The 19,137-nt window shown below is 35.1% G+C and overlaps 2 protein-coding genes across 3 annotated transcripts; both read right to left on the bottom strand.

Annotated features, from left to right (window-relative positions):
• Window positions 1-1,255: 1,255 nt before the first annotated feature.
• On the bottom strand, window positions 1,256-18,136 carry LOC128234070 (SH3 domain-binding protein 5-like). Of its 2 annotated transcripts, XM_052948058.1 has the most exons (8): window positions 18,057-18,136; window positions 16,921-16,983; window positions 15,960-16,088; window positions 15,453-15,614; window positions 14,575-14,705; window positions 10,420-10,485; window positions 9,364-9,406; window positions 1,256-9,212 (listed from the first exon to the last, which is right to left on the bottom strand). In XM_052948058.1, the coding sequence occupies exons 1-8, from the start codon at window positions 18,129-18,131 to the stop codon at window positions 8,067-8,069; spliced, it is 1,815 nt and encodes a 604-aa protein (XP_052804018.1). In that variant the 5' UTR covers window positions 18,132-18,136; the 3' UTR covers window positions 1,256-8,066. The 2 variants fall into 2 exon arrangements, with proteins under 2 accessions (XP_052804018.1, XP_052804020.1); XM_052948060.1 differs by lacking the exon at window positions 10,420-10,485.
• On the bottom strand, window positions 3,907-5,109 carry LOC128235901 (putative uncharacterized protein ENSP00000383309). The gene has a single exon (XM_052950689.1). It carries the CDS (start codon window positions 5,107-5,109, stop codon window positions 3,907-3,909), a length of 1,203 nt encoding a protein of 400 aa, XP_052806649.1.
• Window positions 18,137-19,137: the final 1,001 nt, after the last annotated feature.

Genomic DNA, 19,137 nt, shown 5'->3' with positions numbered 1-19,137 from the left:
AATATGCATTCAATGAAAAAAGAATTTTGGAAGTTGAGCCAGTACTGCCGGTACAGTAATGTGTTGAATATTGGCATTGAGGATTTGCAAGGCACAAATGAGACCCATACCGGACACGACTTTTGGCCATTAGTATACATCACTGTCATCCAGCAAATGTTGGCATTCGCATTTCTGTCTGTTGTGGGCTGCCAATGATAAGTGGCACACCCGGAGTTAACAACTTAGCGCTGCCACTAATCAATACTTCCAAATCTCGAAACGCTGAATTAATTTGAAACAGTAGAATAATGTTGATACTGTATATTAAGTAACGAAAGCTCTCTAGTTGTATAATGTATTGATAGATGGTGGGTTAATTGTGATGTTCAGCGCGTGAACACTTGTTAACGACCAAGTCATTGCCACTGTGATGTCACTGAGCGTTCCAATACGGCGGATCGATGGTGGTCGGTTTACTGCATTCAACAGCGTTGGAAGGCATTTTTCTGAAGAAAAAAACACACACTACTGGTTAACGTTTACTGTGCGAGTGATGAATGCATGTATCTTGTTGTGTTAGTCTGTTTGTATCTTTCAATTTTCATTAGTGTGCTATTAAAAATATAACAATACCATTTTGTAAACTAGATTTGTACCTTTATTTCAAAATGCATTGTTACGTTATTGTATTTTCAAATGTGTCATATGTTTAAGACAGGGTCGGAAATTCATAAAACAATTTAACTCATTTCCTAACTTAAATATGTTATTAAATAAACATATGTTTATTCTAAAATAACTTTTGTTTAAATTTGACTTTAAAAACGTTAAGAATTCGAATGTTTTATGAATACCGGCACAGCCCTAATTTCTCTAATGATAACAGGTTCAAGCTAAAGCTCACTATTTTTGTTTGATATCAATTTTGTAATTTTCTTATTTCAAGAGTTTTGAGACTTTTAAAGGAAAACATTCGAAACATAATTGATATCAGGCTTTTTGAATTTAGTTATTTGGCTTAATGTATAATGATATTTAACCTTGCTATGCTTAAGAAATTTCGAGAAATTGGGGCCTTAAAGACATTCCATTACACATGGAAATTATACAAATAATTTATTTTGAGTGACAATCTGTGGAAATCTACTTATATTCATCAATTGTAATTTGTTCGTTATTTAAAATAAATACTGGGAAGTAGAATGACTAGTTTGTGGTTGCTATTTTCAGAAATATGCGCTCGGTGACAATAATGTTATAGAAAACACATATGCAAAATTTCACTGATTTTAATAATCAACAACTACATGTGTCAAAAAAATATTTACAGAAATAATGATAACATATTCTTCTTCAAAACACGCATTGTAAAAGGTACATTCTATCAGATCGGTAACTTTGTTATCTCTTTAGGTGCTCCATATTTAAACATGCATTAAAACTGAGTTATAGAAATGTTCCACCATAAGAAATCTGCGTAATACCAAAGATACAAGTATGGCTTTTAGTAGAGCATTTGCTTCTGAAAACCATTTCATGATCAGCTGTTAACGATATGGCAGAATGTACTTTAATACCTTTAAAACATCAGATAGTTTATCTCAGTTCAATACATATGCAATGCAATGTTCATAACAATCAATGAGTCTAACTTTTATCTATAACACTGGCCAGGAAACGCAGTTTACGACCATAATGAGGCTACGTCTACAAATTTACGATCTTTGAAGCCTTACGATCTTTATAAGTTTGGCCTCCCTTAAATATGAAAATATTTATAACAAAAACATTTAAAAGATTAAATATTTCAATACGAGGTAGTACATATAACATTAAAATTCTCAAATTCGATTCGTTCATGTTATGTATTATTCCTTAGCTAAATCGTAAAATACTTACTAAGAATGACATATTAAGCGCTTAATTTGTCTTTATATTTAACTGTAACTTTTTAAAATGATGTAGCTTCTGAATAATTATGATCTTGGAACATATAGCGTTTCCCTAGTGCAGTAACTGAATATTTACATTCTCCTAGTCGTGTGTGTAGGTAAAACTTGACGTTCATACATTCGGAGCTCCTCGGCCATTTTTTCAAAAACAACCTCGGATGTATTTGGACGGTTTACATACTCAGAAAGTGGTACGTTTAAGTCCGCTGCAAATAGATCGCGTAGTAATCTTATATGGCAGTTAAACTTTATGACTTAACTCTTGGGAATCTTAATTATGTTTGCAATAAAACACTTAACTGGCTATCAATTTAAACTTGGATCAATAAAAACAACTCGTAAACACTACATTTCATTAATGATATTATTAAAAAAATTACGAACTACTTCAACTTATGTACCGGCATACATCCGAGGTTGTTTTCGATAAAATGGCCGAGGAGTTCCGAATGGACGTTCATATTGTATAGTACGCAAGGAATTTCTTCGCTCCGATAGGATAAACTCGCCGAATTTTGACCAATAATAGACGTTACAAAAATCAGCTATTCTTTTATACAAACGTTATGTTGTCGGCTACGCTTTTTTAAGAACAAATACTCAATTGCAGAATAAACTGCTAATGTTTAATAGCAATGACTATATTTTTTTAAATGTAAATTCAAGTATTTATCGCATGTTTTCATGCGTTCAACACAGTAGGGCACGCGATCAAATTCCTTGAAGCTCACGAGGATTATGTAATGCTTAAAAAACTGCATTTAGAAATAAAAGCATATATCGAGGTATTGCAATAAGATGACGATTATCTGTATACTGGTAGCAATACTTATTGATATTTTAAACAAATAACAACGTAAAACAAGTGTTTGAAACAAAAAGCTGCAGTATTGGAATTCTTCCAGGAATTTAAGTGTAGTGTTTTAATAAAGATTTCACTCAATATTCAGCACTTTAAGAGCACCACATTAGCTTCAAAACAAACAAAGCACTCCCCATAAATAGGGTAATCAGATTCTCCTTGATATGTTTTATCAGATCTTTGGATACGATCAAATGCATTTGCGGAGGCATCAAGTCACTGGCATTAAATATTTATGCGGACATAACAGCACAAGCTTTGTGATAGTAAATTGGAACATTTATAATGGTTTATTCTATAGACAAGGGGTTAATGTAGAAACCACATAAAAGATTTTCATTTTGACAAATGACGTTTTGCAGGGTGTTTGTTTATAGCGGGTAATGCTGCTGACCAATATTCACACTGGTCCAGTCTATATTTTGACCAAATATGACCAATATTCACATGGGGCTAACCTACTTCCACCAAATGTGACACATATTCACACTGGTCCTATATATCTGCTAAGAAATATTCTGACTGAATTTCTTGATAATTGGGTCAACACAGTTTAATTAATGAAAGGAATAAGACACTAGACAAAATTTGGCCTTAATATTTGACCTAGATTTTGATGATGAAAATGATACTACAGGGTTAAGTCCAGAAGCCATGGTTACGAACAATCTCAAGTCAGAGTTCAGGCTCAAGTGGTAAAACTGCAATACTCCCACCTCAGATTAGTAGATCCAAAAATTTAACCATGCTAGAAATTCTTATCTTCACTGCATTGTTATTTTCCTTCTAGTTGAGTATTGCTAATGAAATTTGATGAATTTAACTACTATTTTAAATTGCTAAATTAATTACCTTTATTTTGTAAAAAAAAAGAAGAGAAATAATGTTTTTTAATATAATCAAAGTGCTTGTCGGAGTCTAGACTTTGACTTGAGACTGTCTGTAATCATGGCCCCAGCAGTAAAAGGTCTACTCTATCTCAAATCTGCCTCATAGTCTACAAGAACAATTCATTTTTACTTAATACTACTTTCAGGAAAGACCTCTGTAATTTGATGTACATCACTGTCAAATCCTTTTCTGCATAGAAACCAGTAGCTGTGTCGTAGGTTAGAGGCCAGGAGAATGTGTCTTGGCAGGGTTCAAACCCACAACCTTTTTAGTGAGAGATGGAGGAGAATGTGTCTTGGCAGGGTTTGAACCCACAACCTTTTTAGTGAGAGATGGAGGAGAATGTGTCTTGGCAGGGTTCGAACCCACAACCTTTTTAGTGAGAGATGGAGGAGAATGTGTCTTGGCAGGGTTCGAACCCACAACCCTTTTAGTGAGAGATGGAGGATAATGCGTCTTGGCAGGGTTCGAACCCACAACCTTTTTAGTGAAAGATGGAGGAGAATGCGTCTTGGCAGGGTTCAAACCCACAACCTTTTTAGTGAGAGATGGAGGAGAATGTGTCTTGGCAAGGTTCAAACCCACAACCTTTTTAGTGAGAGATGGAGGAGAATGTGTCTTGGCAGGGTTCAAACCCACAACCTTTTTAGTGAGAGATGGAGGAGAATGTGTCTTGGCAGGGTTCAAACCCACAACCTTTTTAGTGAGAGATGGAGGAGAATGTGTCTTGGCAGGGTTCGAACCCACAACCTTTTTAGTGAGAGATGGAGGAGAATGTGTCTTGGCAGGGTTCGAACCCACAACCCTTTTAGTGAGAGATGGAGGATAATGCGTCTTGGCAGGGTTCGAACCCACAACCTTTTTAGTGAAAGATGGAGGAGAATGCGTCTTGGCAGGGTTCAAACCCACAACCTTTTTAGTGAGAGATGGAGGAGAATGTGTCTTGGCAAGGTTCAAACCCACAACCTTTTTAGTGAGAGATGGAGGAGAATGTGTCTTGGCAGGGTTTGAACCCACAACCTTTTTAGTGAGAGATGGAGGAGAATGTGTCTTGGCAGGGTTTGAACCCACAACCTTTTTAGTGAGAGATGGAGGAGAATGTGTCTTGGCAGGGTTTGAACCCACAACCTTTCTAGTGAGAGATGGAGGAGAATGTGTCTTGGCAGGGTTCAAACCCACAACCTTTTTAGTGAGAGATGGAGGAGAATGTGTCTTGGCAGGGTTCAAACCCACAACCTTTTTAGTGAGAGATGGAGGAGAATGTGTCTTGGCAGGGTTTGAACCCACAACCTTTTTAGTGAGAGATGGAGGAGAATGTGTCTTGGCAGGGTTCAAACCCACAACCTTTTTAGTGAGAGATGGAGGAGAATGTGTCTTGGCAGGGTTCAAACCCACAACCTTTTTAGTGAGAGATGGACACATATACCACTAGACCACTTTCATCAACCTTTTTTTTCTCAATTTTAGAAAGTTCTTATAAATTCAAATATATTTCCATTAATTATGAGAGACAAATCCCATTCTTTTTAGTCTTATTTAATCAAATAACTATGCTGCCTAGTAAAATCTTCATAGCAATATCAGACCTAAATTCAATCATAATTATCAGAAATTAAAACATATAAATGCAAATATGAGAACAAATTCAGAAAGTGACACAAGCCAATTATAAGCTTAATACTCCATTATTTAACATAAAAGATGAGATCTTGGCAAAAACAGCTTAGCAAATGAATATCAAATGATCCGTTTAAAAGAATGAAGGGATAGCAAAGAATTCATGTCACAATATTGGTTATCCAGAGGCAAATGTTATTAATCTTTCCTTTTTTAGACATAAACATACCTATATTATAGACCCATGATACATGTAAATCAATAGATAGATGGTACATGTAGGTCGATTTATATTTTGAACGTGTATGGACAATGGTAATTTATTGAGCAAAGCATTTATACATGTATGAGATTCTTTGCTTATCAGAAGTTGAATTAATACAGAGTAAAAGTAAAAACAGAAATGCATATTTTGTTACCAAGAAAATTGTTTTTAACTTTACAATTTAGTATACAAAAATGTAAATATCTCTGTGAGTTATTTCAATGTCTGACAAAGACTGTTATTCCTTTTACAATATTTCATATTCATGACCATACTTAGATGAATGCTTTACATATAATATGGCAACAGTCATAAGAAGACTTTGCCTTTACGAAAGCACAACAGAGCGCAAACACCTGTCTGTTTTCCCCCACTCCAACAAAGGACATAACTCAACAACTATTAAGCTAGAGTTATGGGCCATGATTTTCTCTGGCCATCGTCTGGTATACCCGATACACTACTCTGCTTTGATTTGTTGTTTACTTTGGGCAATTTTGCTAAGAAAATCTTGTAATCATGAATAATTTATGAGGCAGTTTTTTTGTTGCTAAATGAATCAATGTGAAAATATGCATCCCTGAATAAATATGTCTGGCCAATGCTTGAATTGAACTCTGTCACCAAATCACTACAAATTTTAAAACAGTTACGTTGGCAACTCTCCTTTAGAGATAACTGACAATGCAGGGGTATTAATCAGTATTTAATTGAAACATGAAATTTCTATGGAAGAAGAGTTGTCTCCCCTGCCTCATATCCCCTGCCTCATATATATATATTCATTAAAACGAGATTTTGTCAGTCATTAATCCCACAATATTTATCACGGAGTGTAAAGGAAGAAAGTACCATGGTTGCCAATGATGGTCTCAGGCAAGATGGATATCAAATTTAAATTGAATATCTTGGAATGTTTTTTTTTAAGTAAAGACTAATGCATGCTTATGATGCCAAGACCAACAAGGCTATCTCCACTCTCTTTCTTTGACGGGCTTATAAATGATATTATGTTTAAGAATGTAAAGCTCAGTATGAAAAACAATACCACCTAAAATAAAAGTTAAAAATTATGCTGACATTCATACACTTTGGTAGAATACAAAAAGATCCAACTATTCCAAATCAAAAACTGGCTAATAATATTATGTAATAAAGGTATATCAGATCACCAAAGTTACATTGTGTATAAATGCTTAAGCACATGTCTGTAAATGCTATCCTGATATTTACCATACATTAACTGATGATACAATATTGACACCAACAATCATATACAAGTACAACACTCTTTCACTACATTTAACCTTCTTGAAAATAGAAGAAAAAATTACAGGTTCACAACAAAAAACCATTAAAAATGAATTACCATCTGAGACAGAAGAATATAATTCACATTTGAGCTATAACATATGGAATAACAAGTATCTAAATTCAGTTCAAATCCCATTAATAGAAAGCTAAGTAAAGCTATGTCCCTAAAAGAGGGCATGAAAAGTTTTCATTGAAAACCATAATGTTTTTTACTTATATAACCATAAATTGAAATTCAAGTGATAGCAACAAATGTAAAGAGGCAATGAAGATTTTTGATTTTCAAAATTGTGGTTTTGAACACAACTTGTTAAGCTAACTAGAATTTAATATGACCAGTGAACTTATGAATATTGAGAACATGTGCATTTTCCTACTGAGTAACCTGTAGTTCTTCTTCATCAGTATCATGTGTATTCAACGTCATTATGTTACTATCAGTTATGCTTTTAAATATTTATCAAAACACAGCCTATGTTTGGCAGAAGTTTTAAAGGAACTAGACACCAGATAATACAACTGCAAGAAAAAAGGAAACTGTCAAAAACTTACATAAATTAGACATCATTGTGTACAAAGCATTGAATCTTAATTACTGATGTATCACAATGCTAATGATACATGTATCTTTGTTATGAAGTTTTTGCGTATTTTACCAGTTTTTTTAAACAGGTGGACTCAGCTGTGACAGGGACAAAATAAAAAAAAATCATGAAAAGTGACGTATTATCAGCCTCATACTAGCTCGTATTGAAAATTCTCGTCTTCTGTTGAGGAAATACAGTATTAGCAGAGTTTTAACCCCTTTAAATACATTTTTCAAGCATACATTTATATTTTTGTCACCTTATGTGAGCATCTTCTGCATATCAAAAAATATAATGCTGTCTTTACACATGAACTCAAAATTATTGGTCATGGAAATAAGATTTTTTGATAAAAAAGCCAGTTCAATTTTTACCACTTAATTAAAAAATTAATTAATAACAAGCACTGCTATTTAAAAGTAAGATTTTCATTAAGCCTTGAAAACAATTAGTCATACCGGTACATTAAAGGTTTCAAGCATGTGCTATTTTTGACCATCTCATTGATGTAAGTTTAAAAATTAGGACTTCCTAGTACATTTCTAAAACAAATATTCTAAAAACTTGTAGTTCAACAAGACTCAATTTTCTTGCACTTAATTGTCATGTAAGTTGACTTCCTCAAAATCCTGCTGTTTGGCGTCAGACATTTTCCTATAATAGTTTTGCAGATGACTCAAATTTGGGGGCAGATTTCCATTATTGTAATCAAAAGAATCACTGTCCGCGTCATCTAAGGATTGCTTTGAGAAATCCATAGTAAGAAATTCCACTTGGTCGTCATCTAACATGGCACCACTAGTGATACTTTCTGAGTCTGAGATGGTGCCTTCATCAAAGTCTTGCACTGAGGGGACTTTTAGCAAACGTCGACTGGAAGTGGTCGAACCTGGCGTAGGAATATCAGTTGGGACCTTTCGCTCCTCCTTTACAGAAGAGCTCTCAGAAAGCGGAAGAACTGCAGCAGTTTCAGATTCAGGTATCTGCTGACAATTGTGAGAATAGGGGTAGGAATTAGGTCGGGATTGAACGGTTTTTGCATTAGATACATGGGGTCTCATTGATGTTCTCAAATTTGCTTGGAGGGGGTCCAATCCAGCTCCTACTGGAGTTAAAATCAGACCTTTAAGTTTAGAGGGCTTTTTGTTTTTTGTTGACAAAGATGTCCTTTCATCATATCTACCCTGTGAGTATTCTGTCATAGCTGAATCTGGTTTATCTAAACTTTTCTCACCATTGTCTTGAAAAACACTGTCTCCATCACTTCTACCATGAGGCAGAGCCATAAACTCATCATCTAAGTTAACACTCATATCTTCACTAATATCCTCCAACTCAGAACCAGCAGTTCTTGCTTCTATGGCTTTTCGATAACTGGCATTTCTTGCTTTTTCAGGAGAGGAATAAATCACAGATGGAGGTCGGAACTCTTGACTAGAACTACTAATAGAAAACTGAGCAGATGTGACAGTAGTACCACTATTGCCCATGTTACAACTGCTAGCGACATGGACCGATTTTCCATCAATAGACACATGGACCTTGCCCCGCATAGGGGGTGGGGACGGGGATTCAGATCCCACCCCTGTGCCCCTTTCTCCTAATTCTGCTTGGTTTCTCATTTCTAAGCGTTTTTGGTGAATTGCCTCACTTATTTCTTCTAAGTTCCTCAATGCGTCAGAGTAGGACTTTTTGGTCTTTCCAACAGATCTTTCCAAGTCAGTGACTGTTTTTTTGCGATCCTGGAGAGAAAAGCATACATGTTTAATTAAAAATGTTATTGATTTTCCCAATGAAAGATTAGCAGTAACAAAATTTGAGTTGAGTCATCTATTTAAAAAAACAACTAAGAAAAACATAATGATAAAAAAGATATTGATGAATTTGACTTACCTCCATCATTTGATTAACCTTGGATTTCATCTCGAAGTATGGCCTTAAATGAAATGATATTACATCTGTTAAACACAAACAGAACATCATTAATGTACCGATAATGTGATACTAAATTCAGTGATTTCATGGCAAAAATTTAATAAGAGCACCTTAATCGTAACAATACACAGTTATTGGCCTTGCTACACATAAGCCAGTTTCATGGGTAAGATATAAATAACATTTCATGTTCATTTTTAGTTTATTCTTATTTCTTATAGTTTATAGAATCATGCTTGAGTCTGTAATGTCCATGTTGGGAGGCACTGAGAAAGTTCTCCTAGGTGAGGACCAAACACACAACCCCTTGAACATTATTTTAGGATTGATCGCATTGTTTCTTGTGTTTATGCTGTACGTTTGCAGTAGGGCATGCGAGGAAAGTCCATGAAACACACTAGCACTTGTTGGTCATTTGATTGTTTTTCCTACTGCGTTCATACAGCATAAATGCAAGAAAAAATTATATTCACATTTAAAAAATATTCATTACCATTGAGTATCTGTTATTGACAACCCATTTGAATAAAAGAATAGCTGAATTTTGTATCATCATTTATCATTAGTTTCATGACGTTGCAATAATCCTAGTCAATCAGAGTGCAATATTGAAAAAAAAATTTACTTCATGACCCCTTACATGTTCATACAATATGAATATCACGTTTAATCTTTACCATGGACAAGGTGTTAATATGAAAGTAAAGTCATGGTCAAGGTTAACAACAATGCACGACATAGACAACAACAAGGCTGTGACAAAACCTTTACTTCTATTATACCCCCCTCCACTCTCCCAGATGAATTCAAACCTACTACAGGGCTAAACACAATTGAAACATTAAACAGAAAACTTGATTGATGAAATGAGCTCCTATGCGGGCTACATATAAATCATGTACAACTCAGTCTAATTCTTTACATTTAAGTGAAATTAAACCTATATATCTTAAGAATCATAAAAAAGAGAAAGGGCTATACAAAATACAACACTGTACACCACATTTCACTTACAATAGTTCAATTTCATACTGGTTAACAATATCACTAAGCCTCAGAAAGCTACGTCGAATTGAACATCTGTCGAGAACAAAATTAGGACATGGTACACCATAATCAAATATCTTAGAAAGATTATACAATTAAGTTTATTCTTTATTTGAGTCACTGTAAAGATATCTTAATATATTTTGAAGGAAAACACTGCCAATTTTAAACGCTGCTTATCGAAACAAATACAAAAACTTTACTTTACATTTTATATATTACAGTTTTTTGCCATTTGATATTTATTTTTATCACATGCTTACCCTTGTTTTCCGTGTAATATACCCATTACGAATATTTTTATCTTACACATGTGTAAGATAACCTATCAGACATTTCGATTGGCCAGACTAATCACACGCAACCTAGATATCCCTCCGCATTGTTTGTAAACAAAATGGTTTAAATGACAGCAAATACTTACCGTAATAATGAAGCTGTAAGACTTTCGGGAGAGAAATGGCTAACGAATCATAGTGCCAGAAAGCATCTTGTACACAAACTTTCTGATAACAATGTTCCGCCAACCAGATAATGCAGATTACTAGTCACAGAAATATCCAGTCAGTCAACAAATACAGCCACAATAGTGACAAACACCACAAGAACATTTCAAACATCTCCATCTTGACCAACACAAGCAATATGCAATCAATGCCATTTGCTTGCCAATTTAATCAGCTGTCGGTTACCGAAAACACAAATACGAATTCCGCAGCACAGACATCTCATTACACATCCCATGGCGGCTAGAACATCATGTTCTCTGGAAACATTGCTGGTGGAAATTAACTTTTTCAACAGCAACATCCATGCAGTACAGAGTAAGGTTTCGTCGTTATCATCTGCATGTTGTGAAACGCCATGTACACCAAGAAAACGCTGCAAAATCATCGTAGAAAGCGACAGCGAATAACTTTTAAATCCGTGCACACAGAAAACTTGACAGACCGATTTAGGTCACATAAACCGCGTGAATGCATGTACTCTGAGTGTGACGTCATCAAATTGTGTACTTATCGGGATTTTTGGTTAAAATCGTTTGTTATTCATGTTGTTGGATATTTTACTACACACTTTTGTATTTGTGACTTCTTAAGCGCTTTATCAGCTTTTAAAACTTGATAACTGCTAGTTACTTTTGTCATTTTAATTTGGAACTATTTATATGGCACATCGTTGACATTCTACTCTGAGTACTTTGGCTGTCAAACAATCGGTTCAGAAAACAGAACTTAATTGGTAATAAAAACACCGTTTTAAGCATGTGATAAAAAAGATCTGACACTCGTTGTCATTTAATTCAAGAATTTTATTAAACTCGTCCATGAAAGTTGTTAGTAAGCTCGCCAGAGGCTCGCTTACTAACAAATTTCATGAACTCGTTTAATAAAATCTTGTATTAAATGACAACTTGTGTCAGATCCTATATTTATCACATGCTTTACCTCATTTCTACCTTATATCACACTCAGGTATAAAATTTGTCTGTATTACACATGTGTAATATAACATTTATTTTTATTATTTTTATTTGTCACAAAAAATATCACTCAGCATGTTTGTAAAAAATTAATTGACAAAAACAATTACTTAATTGGCAACATTCTCTCAAGTCATACATTTATTTCTCATTTTGTATCTAAAAAGTGTTATTTCGTATTCGGCTCATCACTAGAGTAGGTGACACAGGTAGGTCGTTTTGGCTATTTTTTAATAGAAAAAGCATGTGATAAAATAATCTGACACTCATCATCATATAATGCACAATTTAATTCAATTCAACTCGTCCAGGAAATATGTTAGCAAGCTTCCCAAAGGTTCGTTTACTAACATATTTCCTGAACTCATTGAATAAATTAGTTTATTACATGATGACTTGTAACAGATCCTATATATATTCACTTATTCAGTTAAATGATCTATTATTATAGATATTCCTCATGCATTTTCTCCGACCATGCTAACAAAATAATTCTACGGCCAGACAGCTTTTCTCATAATTCATGCTCGTATGCAGGATAGCACAAGCTAAAAGATTTCATTCAAAGGAAGAGAAGGCCTGCAGATGGCAACCAGTATGAAAATTGAAAAATATGGGGGCTATCTTATCACCATTGTATTGTACAGTCCCTTTTTGTGTAGAAAGATTTTCTATATCGAACTAATAGTTGTATTTGTCAGTTCTCACATAGTTTACCTTATTTTAAAAGCAAAACTTTCACATACATGCCATATCCCCCGGTGGGGGAAAAAATCCGGAATTTCGATCCATCCCCCGGTCTCATGGCGGGAGATAAAAATCTCCCGGAATTTAAAAAAAAAAAAAAAAAATTCTTTATTTTTTTTTAGATATTTTACATTAGGCAATAATGACAAAGTGAAACCACAGCATGTCAGTGAAACTGAGTGTAAAGAAACAACTCCACAAGGGTTAAATGACTGTTTAAAAAGGGTTTGATAAATGGGAAACCTTAACAACAAATGATCAATTAATTTTATGTAATGATCAAAGGCAAAGAAATATAACTATTTTGGAAAAGGAAGAAATTAATAATTTTCATTCCATTCTCTTAGTAACTGAACGTCATCATAGCTGATAGTATTAAGCAGAATTTTTTAAAAGACTTTGGAGGAAGTTAAATTTTATTTACAATATTACACTATGACATGACAGTGTAGTGTATCATAAGAATATGATAAATCATGACATAAAATAATTCTGTATAATGAAAAAGTTAGAGGTTTTCATAGCAAAATATATGTGAATACATTTTTTCGTATTTGCGTCTAAAAATAATTTGAAATTTTGCCAACTTAGACCTGCTAAAAAATCCCCCTGAATACTACCAAAATCCCTCTGAATTTTCAGCCTTTCTGAAAAAATCCCCCAATATGGTCTCCAGAAAATATGGCATGTATGTGTTCAATTTAATTTGCAACACTGACATGATATTCAACATAAGTTCTAAATATTCTGTTGTGTGAATGTTGATGAGATCGCCCCATGGTGTACAATGCCAATTAGATTGCTAAAAACATATCATAGCGCATTAATAAGAACTATAAAATATTTATCTATTTTGCATGCAATAGCAGATGGGAATCATGCTCAGCCATGATTTCTGGTTGGAAACCAAAAACTAATTTCTCTTGATACATGACATGCGAGCCAAAATCAAACCTCTAGGACATCTGTTATTGTAACTGACCAATGTTGCGGAGATGCACCACAGACCAATGGAATATGCTTACATTCAGGAAGAGGTAACATAAACTATAAGCATACATGCAGGAGCCCATGATTGTTAAAATGTGTGGCAGAGTGCTGGTCTAAGATGTAGGGAATCGTGACTTTCAAGCAACACATCCAGAGATAATGACCTATGTGTTGCACACGACATGTCAACTATATGTGCCAAACTTCTGTGCCAGGTTATTTTGCAAAGCACACTGTGCATGACAAAGTTATATCCCAGACATGAAGACAAATGAACGGATGGTGCAATGTAATATCCCCTCCTTTGGGCAGTGGTCGAAATTAGCACAAGCCCGCAAGCCCTGCACTGGCAAAATGTCATCCGGGCTTGCTCAAATTCTTAATTTTATATAGCAGGGCTTGTTAAAAATATTGCCAAGCAAGAGTATATGAAATCGGGTTTGTTCATCCGAAAGCCTAATTTCGATGACTGTTTGGAGCATTAAAATATTACAGCCCTTTTCGCTAGAATGTAGCATTGCATCATAAATTTCAAGTTTCAACCTTTCCGCAAAGTGGACTGTAAATGTAAAATCATCCATATTGCATAACAGCACACTTGACTTCATGTAAGTTCAAACCTTAGCATGCAGAACCTAACTTTCACATTCAAGCAGACACATTAATCTCCCATGCCAGTTGAGCACAAATGTAGATCTAGGATACAGCATGCATGGCATTTAATTCAATTAAGATCCAGGTGGCCATTGCATAAAGAATCCAAGGAGTGATTTCATAATTAGATTAGGTAGCACTGCACTGTGTAAAATCACTCCTAAGGCTATGATTCCTGATGAAACAGCCGATAGCTGCACTGACAAGAGCGGTTCTACTGACATAACAAGGAGGTGCAGCATGCTTACTTGGACTTGTTAATAGATCGCTTGAGGTCCTTCTGGTATTTTTGTACAAGATCTTCGGCCTCTTTAAACCCATTCATGGCTTGCAAATGGACCTTCTCGTTCTCATGTCGCTCTGTCTCCGCATCATTTACCTGCGTAAATGAGAAAAGAGGAGAAAACATAAAAATATAAAACATAATTGTAAGATACTTCTGGACAATAACTTTAGCATCCTTGGATCTTATCATGGTTGGCTTGTAAATTTTTATTGTCACTGAGCAGATAAAAAAAGAAAATGAAAACACACTTCAGAAGATTTCTTCTCAGGGTTTCATTAGAGTTATCCTCCCATTTTACTCAGATTTATCCTCCAAATGTACTTAGCTCTGTTCTGTAAATGGCCTTTCACATGGCATCTGCCCTCCTACAGAAATGAAGATCACACCCTTACAAATCTTCTTGAATGCATGTTTAAGCATCACCTGCCAGACTGGGACAGTTATATCCCAGCTACAAATACCCTGTTCTGACAGCCAGAGCTTTTTCGCCTTATATAATAAGGGCCCAAACTAGGTAAGGGTTCTTCCAAAATTTTACTGAAAAGGCCCGCTGGAGTTCTGTTATCCATACATCTAACTCTCTAAATAGTTATGCATCTCCTGACTCGCTGGATCAGAGAAATCTTCTCGTCATGTAAACCTATTCTGCTAGCTTACAGACATACATCTAACTCCCTATGAAGACGAAGATGATCTTATCCCCCAACCCCCACCACAAACACAAACCTTTATGGTTGCATGGTTATGCATCTCTAGCCACACTGAATTAATTATTTTTCTCTTTTTAAATAACTAACTTCCTAAATAGATAAAGATGATCTCCTCCCTGAAACCACTTACCTTCATGGTCGCATGGTTAAGCATCTCCTGCCAGGCAGGGTCAGAGTTATCCTCTCGCTGCATGTATCCCTGTTCTGCCAGCTGGACCATCTCCTTGGCTGCCTCATGCATGCTGCAGGCTCGCTCAAACATGTACGCAGCCTTCTGTGTCTCCACATGGACCTGCAGTTAGAACAAGGTGTGGTTAATGTGGGAAAAGGTTTTAAAAAAAGCCACTCTCCAGTTTGTTGCCTGGGTACAAACCAGTACTGGAGTGGTATCTTTTTGAGATGCCAAAAAAAGTACTCCTTGTGAGGATTAAACACACCTCTTCCGTGAGAGTGGGACACCTATCCCACTAGACCAATATCACTCACAGAGGTTATAATATCTATTTTGGTCCACAATATAGAGCGACATAGAGCTAACGTCACCACTTTTTTGTGTTTTCATATTTTGGGGTTCTATTCATCAGTAAAAGCTACATGTCACTTTCCAACCAACACCAAAGGAAAGAAATTTGCAAACCTCTTTTGCCTTCAATCTGGCATCATAGTACGGTCGTGCCTTTTCCACGCAGCTGCCAAGTTTCTTTGCCAGAATGTCAAGTCCATGCGTAGCATCCGTAAGCACTTGCCGGAATGCTGCCCGGGCATCCTGTTAAAATATATGTACATGTTTTAGATACATAATGTATGTTAAAGGTAGGAATTAGCTGTATTTCTATCGGCGTTGAATCTTTACGCCAATGACTAATTACAAGATACTGATCCTTTGAAAAGAAATCATACATGTCATGATGTGATATTACAAAAGATCAAACACTACACTAGTTATACGAAAGTAATAACTATGATCATAAAAAATTATGAAACACATCTGTCAATGAAAATATTGATTGAATATATCTGAGATTTACCCGATTAAAAGAAAACAAATGATTAAACATATAATGTGGATCAATGTGAATCAAATTACTTTTCCTCTCTTTCAGACAAAACGAAAAAAGAATGTACATGTAGCAAAGTATTCAAAACAGGATCACTGCAAAGAAAATTCTTACACACATCTTGTTTTGTTTTATTTTGAAGAAAAAGGCTTAATTTAAAAATTATTTCAGTCAGAGTTATGGGCCTTATGTTATACATGTGTTTTTTTTATCTTGCAACATGTGTACTAATTTCTGTGCGAAGTTTTTTTGATAAAATATGGCCAACATTTAAGTTTTTACATTATGACAACACCAAGTGAATCACAATGGATAAACTCAACTTTTTTCTTCCTAACACTACATAGCTAAAAATTGAATCTATTGACTATTGAGATTAGACTATTGGATGAACAAGCCTGAATTCTTACACTGGTACTTAGCATCATTAAATTTAACAAGCCCTGCTGTGTCAAATCCAGAAATATCCCAGATAACATTTTACCAGTGCAGGGATTGCAGGCTTATGCTAATTTGGATCAATGTAGACTATATAATTACATCCAACTCCAGCTCAAGTCTGTTGATCTCCTCAGATGCTTTGTTGAGTTTTTCAAGTTCTTCCTGAAGGTAGAAAAAAAAAAGAATTTGCAAGAGATAATTTAAAGAGACAGAATGCATTTAATTAAATTTCACACTAAAGTTATGACCAGACATCGCGGGGTTCAGAAAAAGTCTCGGTTATTTGGACCGACAGCCTCTGATATTTTGTAGGTTCGAAAGAAAATTTGCCTGTCCGACAATTTTTGTTTGAAAACTTGCTTTTTCAAAGCCTTTGTTGCTAATTTTACATTTACAAAAAATAAAAACGTATTAAGATATTAACCAGTTAAACTTGAACACAAATAATAGGTCACAGAGCTTTATTTGACAAAATATTATTAAACCAGCTTTGCCAGGTTTTGTCATGGAATATAATTTTAAGGTAGCCATTTTTTCACACTCACAAAATAAGATTATTGCTTGGAACTACATTTGTATCATTTAAAACATTCCAATGTTCATGAGAAAAGTTTATCATTTCAGCGTTTCAAAACATCGCGCGATATATACACATTACTTAGTAAACATTATTTTGTATTGTATTGCAAAGGGAGGCAAATGCTGCATGGTGTTTGACCTAATGCATTCTGACATCTACACTACTGGAAAATGACATCGGATTCGTAAACATATTATTTGACAATATCATTGATAAAAACGTTAAAATGTGATTTTCTGTTAAACAAAAATAAATTATTCTTACTTTTAAGCGGTGTATGATAAAAGATACAATTCAATCTTCATTATTTTTTACAGACGGACCAACCCCATCACAAATTTAGTCAGTCCGAGTCCAAATTTACGCGGTCAGGACAGTTGATTTTCGCGATCTCTGTATGACTACTTATCTTTGTAGCAGAGGGGACTGGGGAATGTGGAAGCCATTTGCCATAGGATTGTCTCTTGGGCTTGAGGAGTTTTGATCAGGTTTATTATTATTATATATAAAGCAGTTATTCAGTCAATTAATTTGAGTGAAAATATTTCATCTCAGAAAGGGTGGATTTCAAGAGAAAACTCATGCTAATAACATGAAACGGTTGATATAACTGGTTTGACTAGATTGATAAGCATGTCTACAAAAGACAATGAACCTGTATTCTTGGATCAAGTGCTTCATCTTCAAAGTTTTCAAAAGAAGGTGACAGCCGACCTTCTACGTCGGCCATCTTGCCTTCTTTGTTTTGAAATCTCTAAACTATGGACATGTGTTATTATTATTTTATTTATTATTTAGTAAACTTACGCAGCCCAAGTGGATAATTTATAATACTTTCATCTTGTTTGTGTTATAAAGTTGCCTTGTTGAATTAATTTAACGTATAGAGGGTACATAAGTTGAGGTTACACACCACCAATTCTTATAACTCTGACAGTTTTCATTCACGGTTCGTGAATCATTGCACCATCTCTCTGGTGACATTTGATTGCTGTGTAAGGTTGTTTTCCAGTCTCTCATTCATTCACAAATATTTCCATACATCTCAAACTTCATGCTCACGAATATAGAAAATGTCCCATTGGGTTGTTAACATTTACGGATTTGAAGTAACAGATAAAACAAATAAAATAAATAATAACAAATAAAACTCTAAAATGTACATATTCCAGACTTGATGCCTTTTGCATATCGTTTGTCATATATATATATATATATACAAATTCATGAAATAATTTCTCCATGATTTTCTGCTTGCCAAAGCAACATCGTAGTTAGCTAGATAACCATTTCCCAGATACAAATCCCATCTTGGACTTCAGTCCGACTTCAGTGGCCATGACCGAAGGCATATCCTCATTGACCTTGCCATTTTTCATCATAGCTTTGACGTACGGTGTACGGTTTGTAGTTTCAATGATCAGTTGCTTGTGACCCATTGCATTTGTCTCCATTTCGTTTGGGGTGTTGGATGTCTCAAGTATGGACGCGGTAATGTTAACAGACATACTTTCAATATCGATACCAAGAACGGTATAAGTAGTGAACATGGTACAAGTGTGTACTTACGTATTAAGTCTTACAGTAGTAACATCCACTGACGGTCTGTCCTCTGTGGTTTTACCAAGGACCAACGGCCGAAAACCGGGACAACGCAAACGCGCCCGGTTAATGTCCGCACAACCAGCATTAAGCGCCCACGTACGTCAGAAGACTCGGACTAGTCCAAATCCATT

This window comes from Mya arenaria, chromosome 5, assembly GCF_026914265.1.
Source record: "Mya arenaria isolate MELC-2E11 chromosome 5, ASM2691426v1".
Taxonomy (NCBI): domain Eukaryota; kingdom Metazoa; phylum Mollusca; class Bivalvia; order Myida; family Myidae; genus Mya; species Mya arenaria.
Note: the sequence above shows the minus strand (reverse complement) of the source record. Positions and strands in the feature narration are given on the sequence as shown.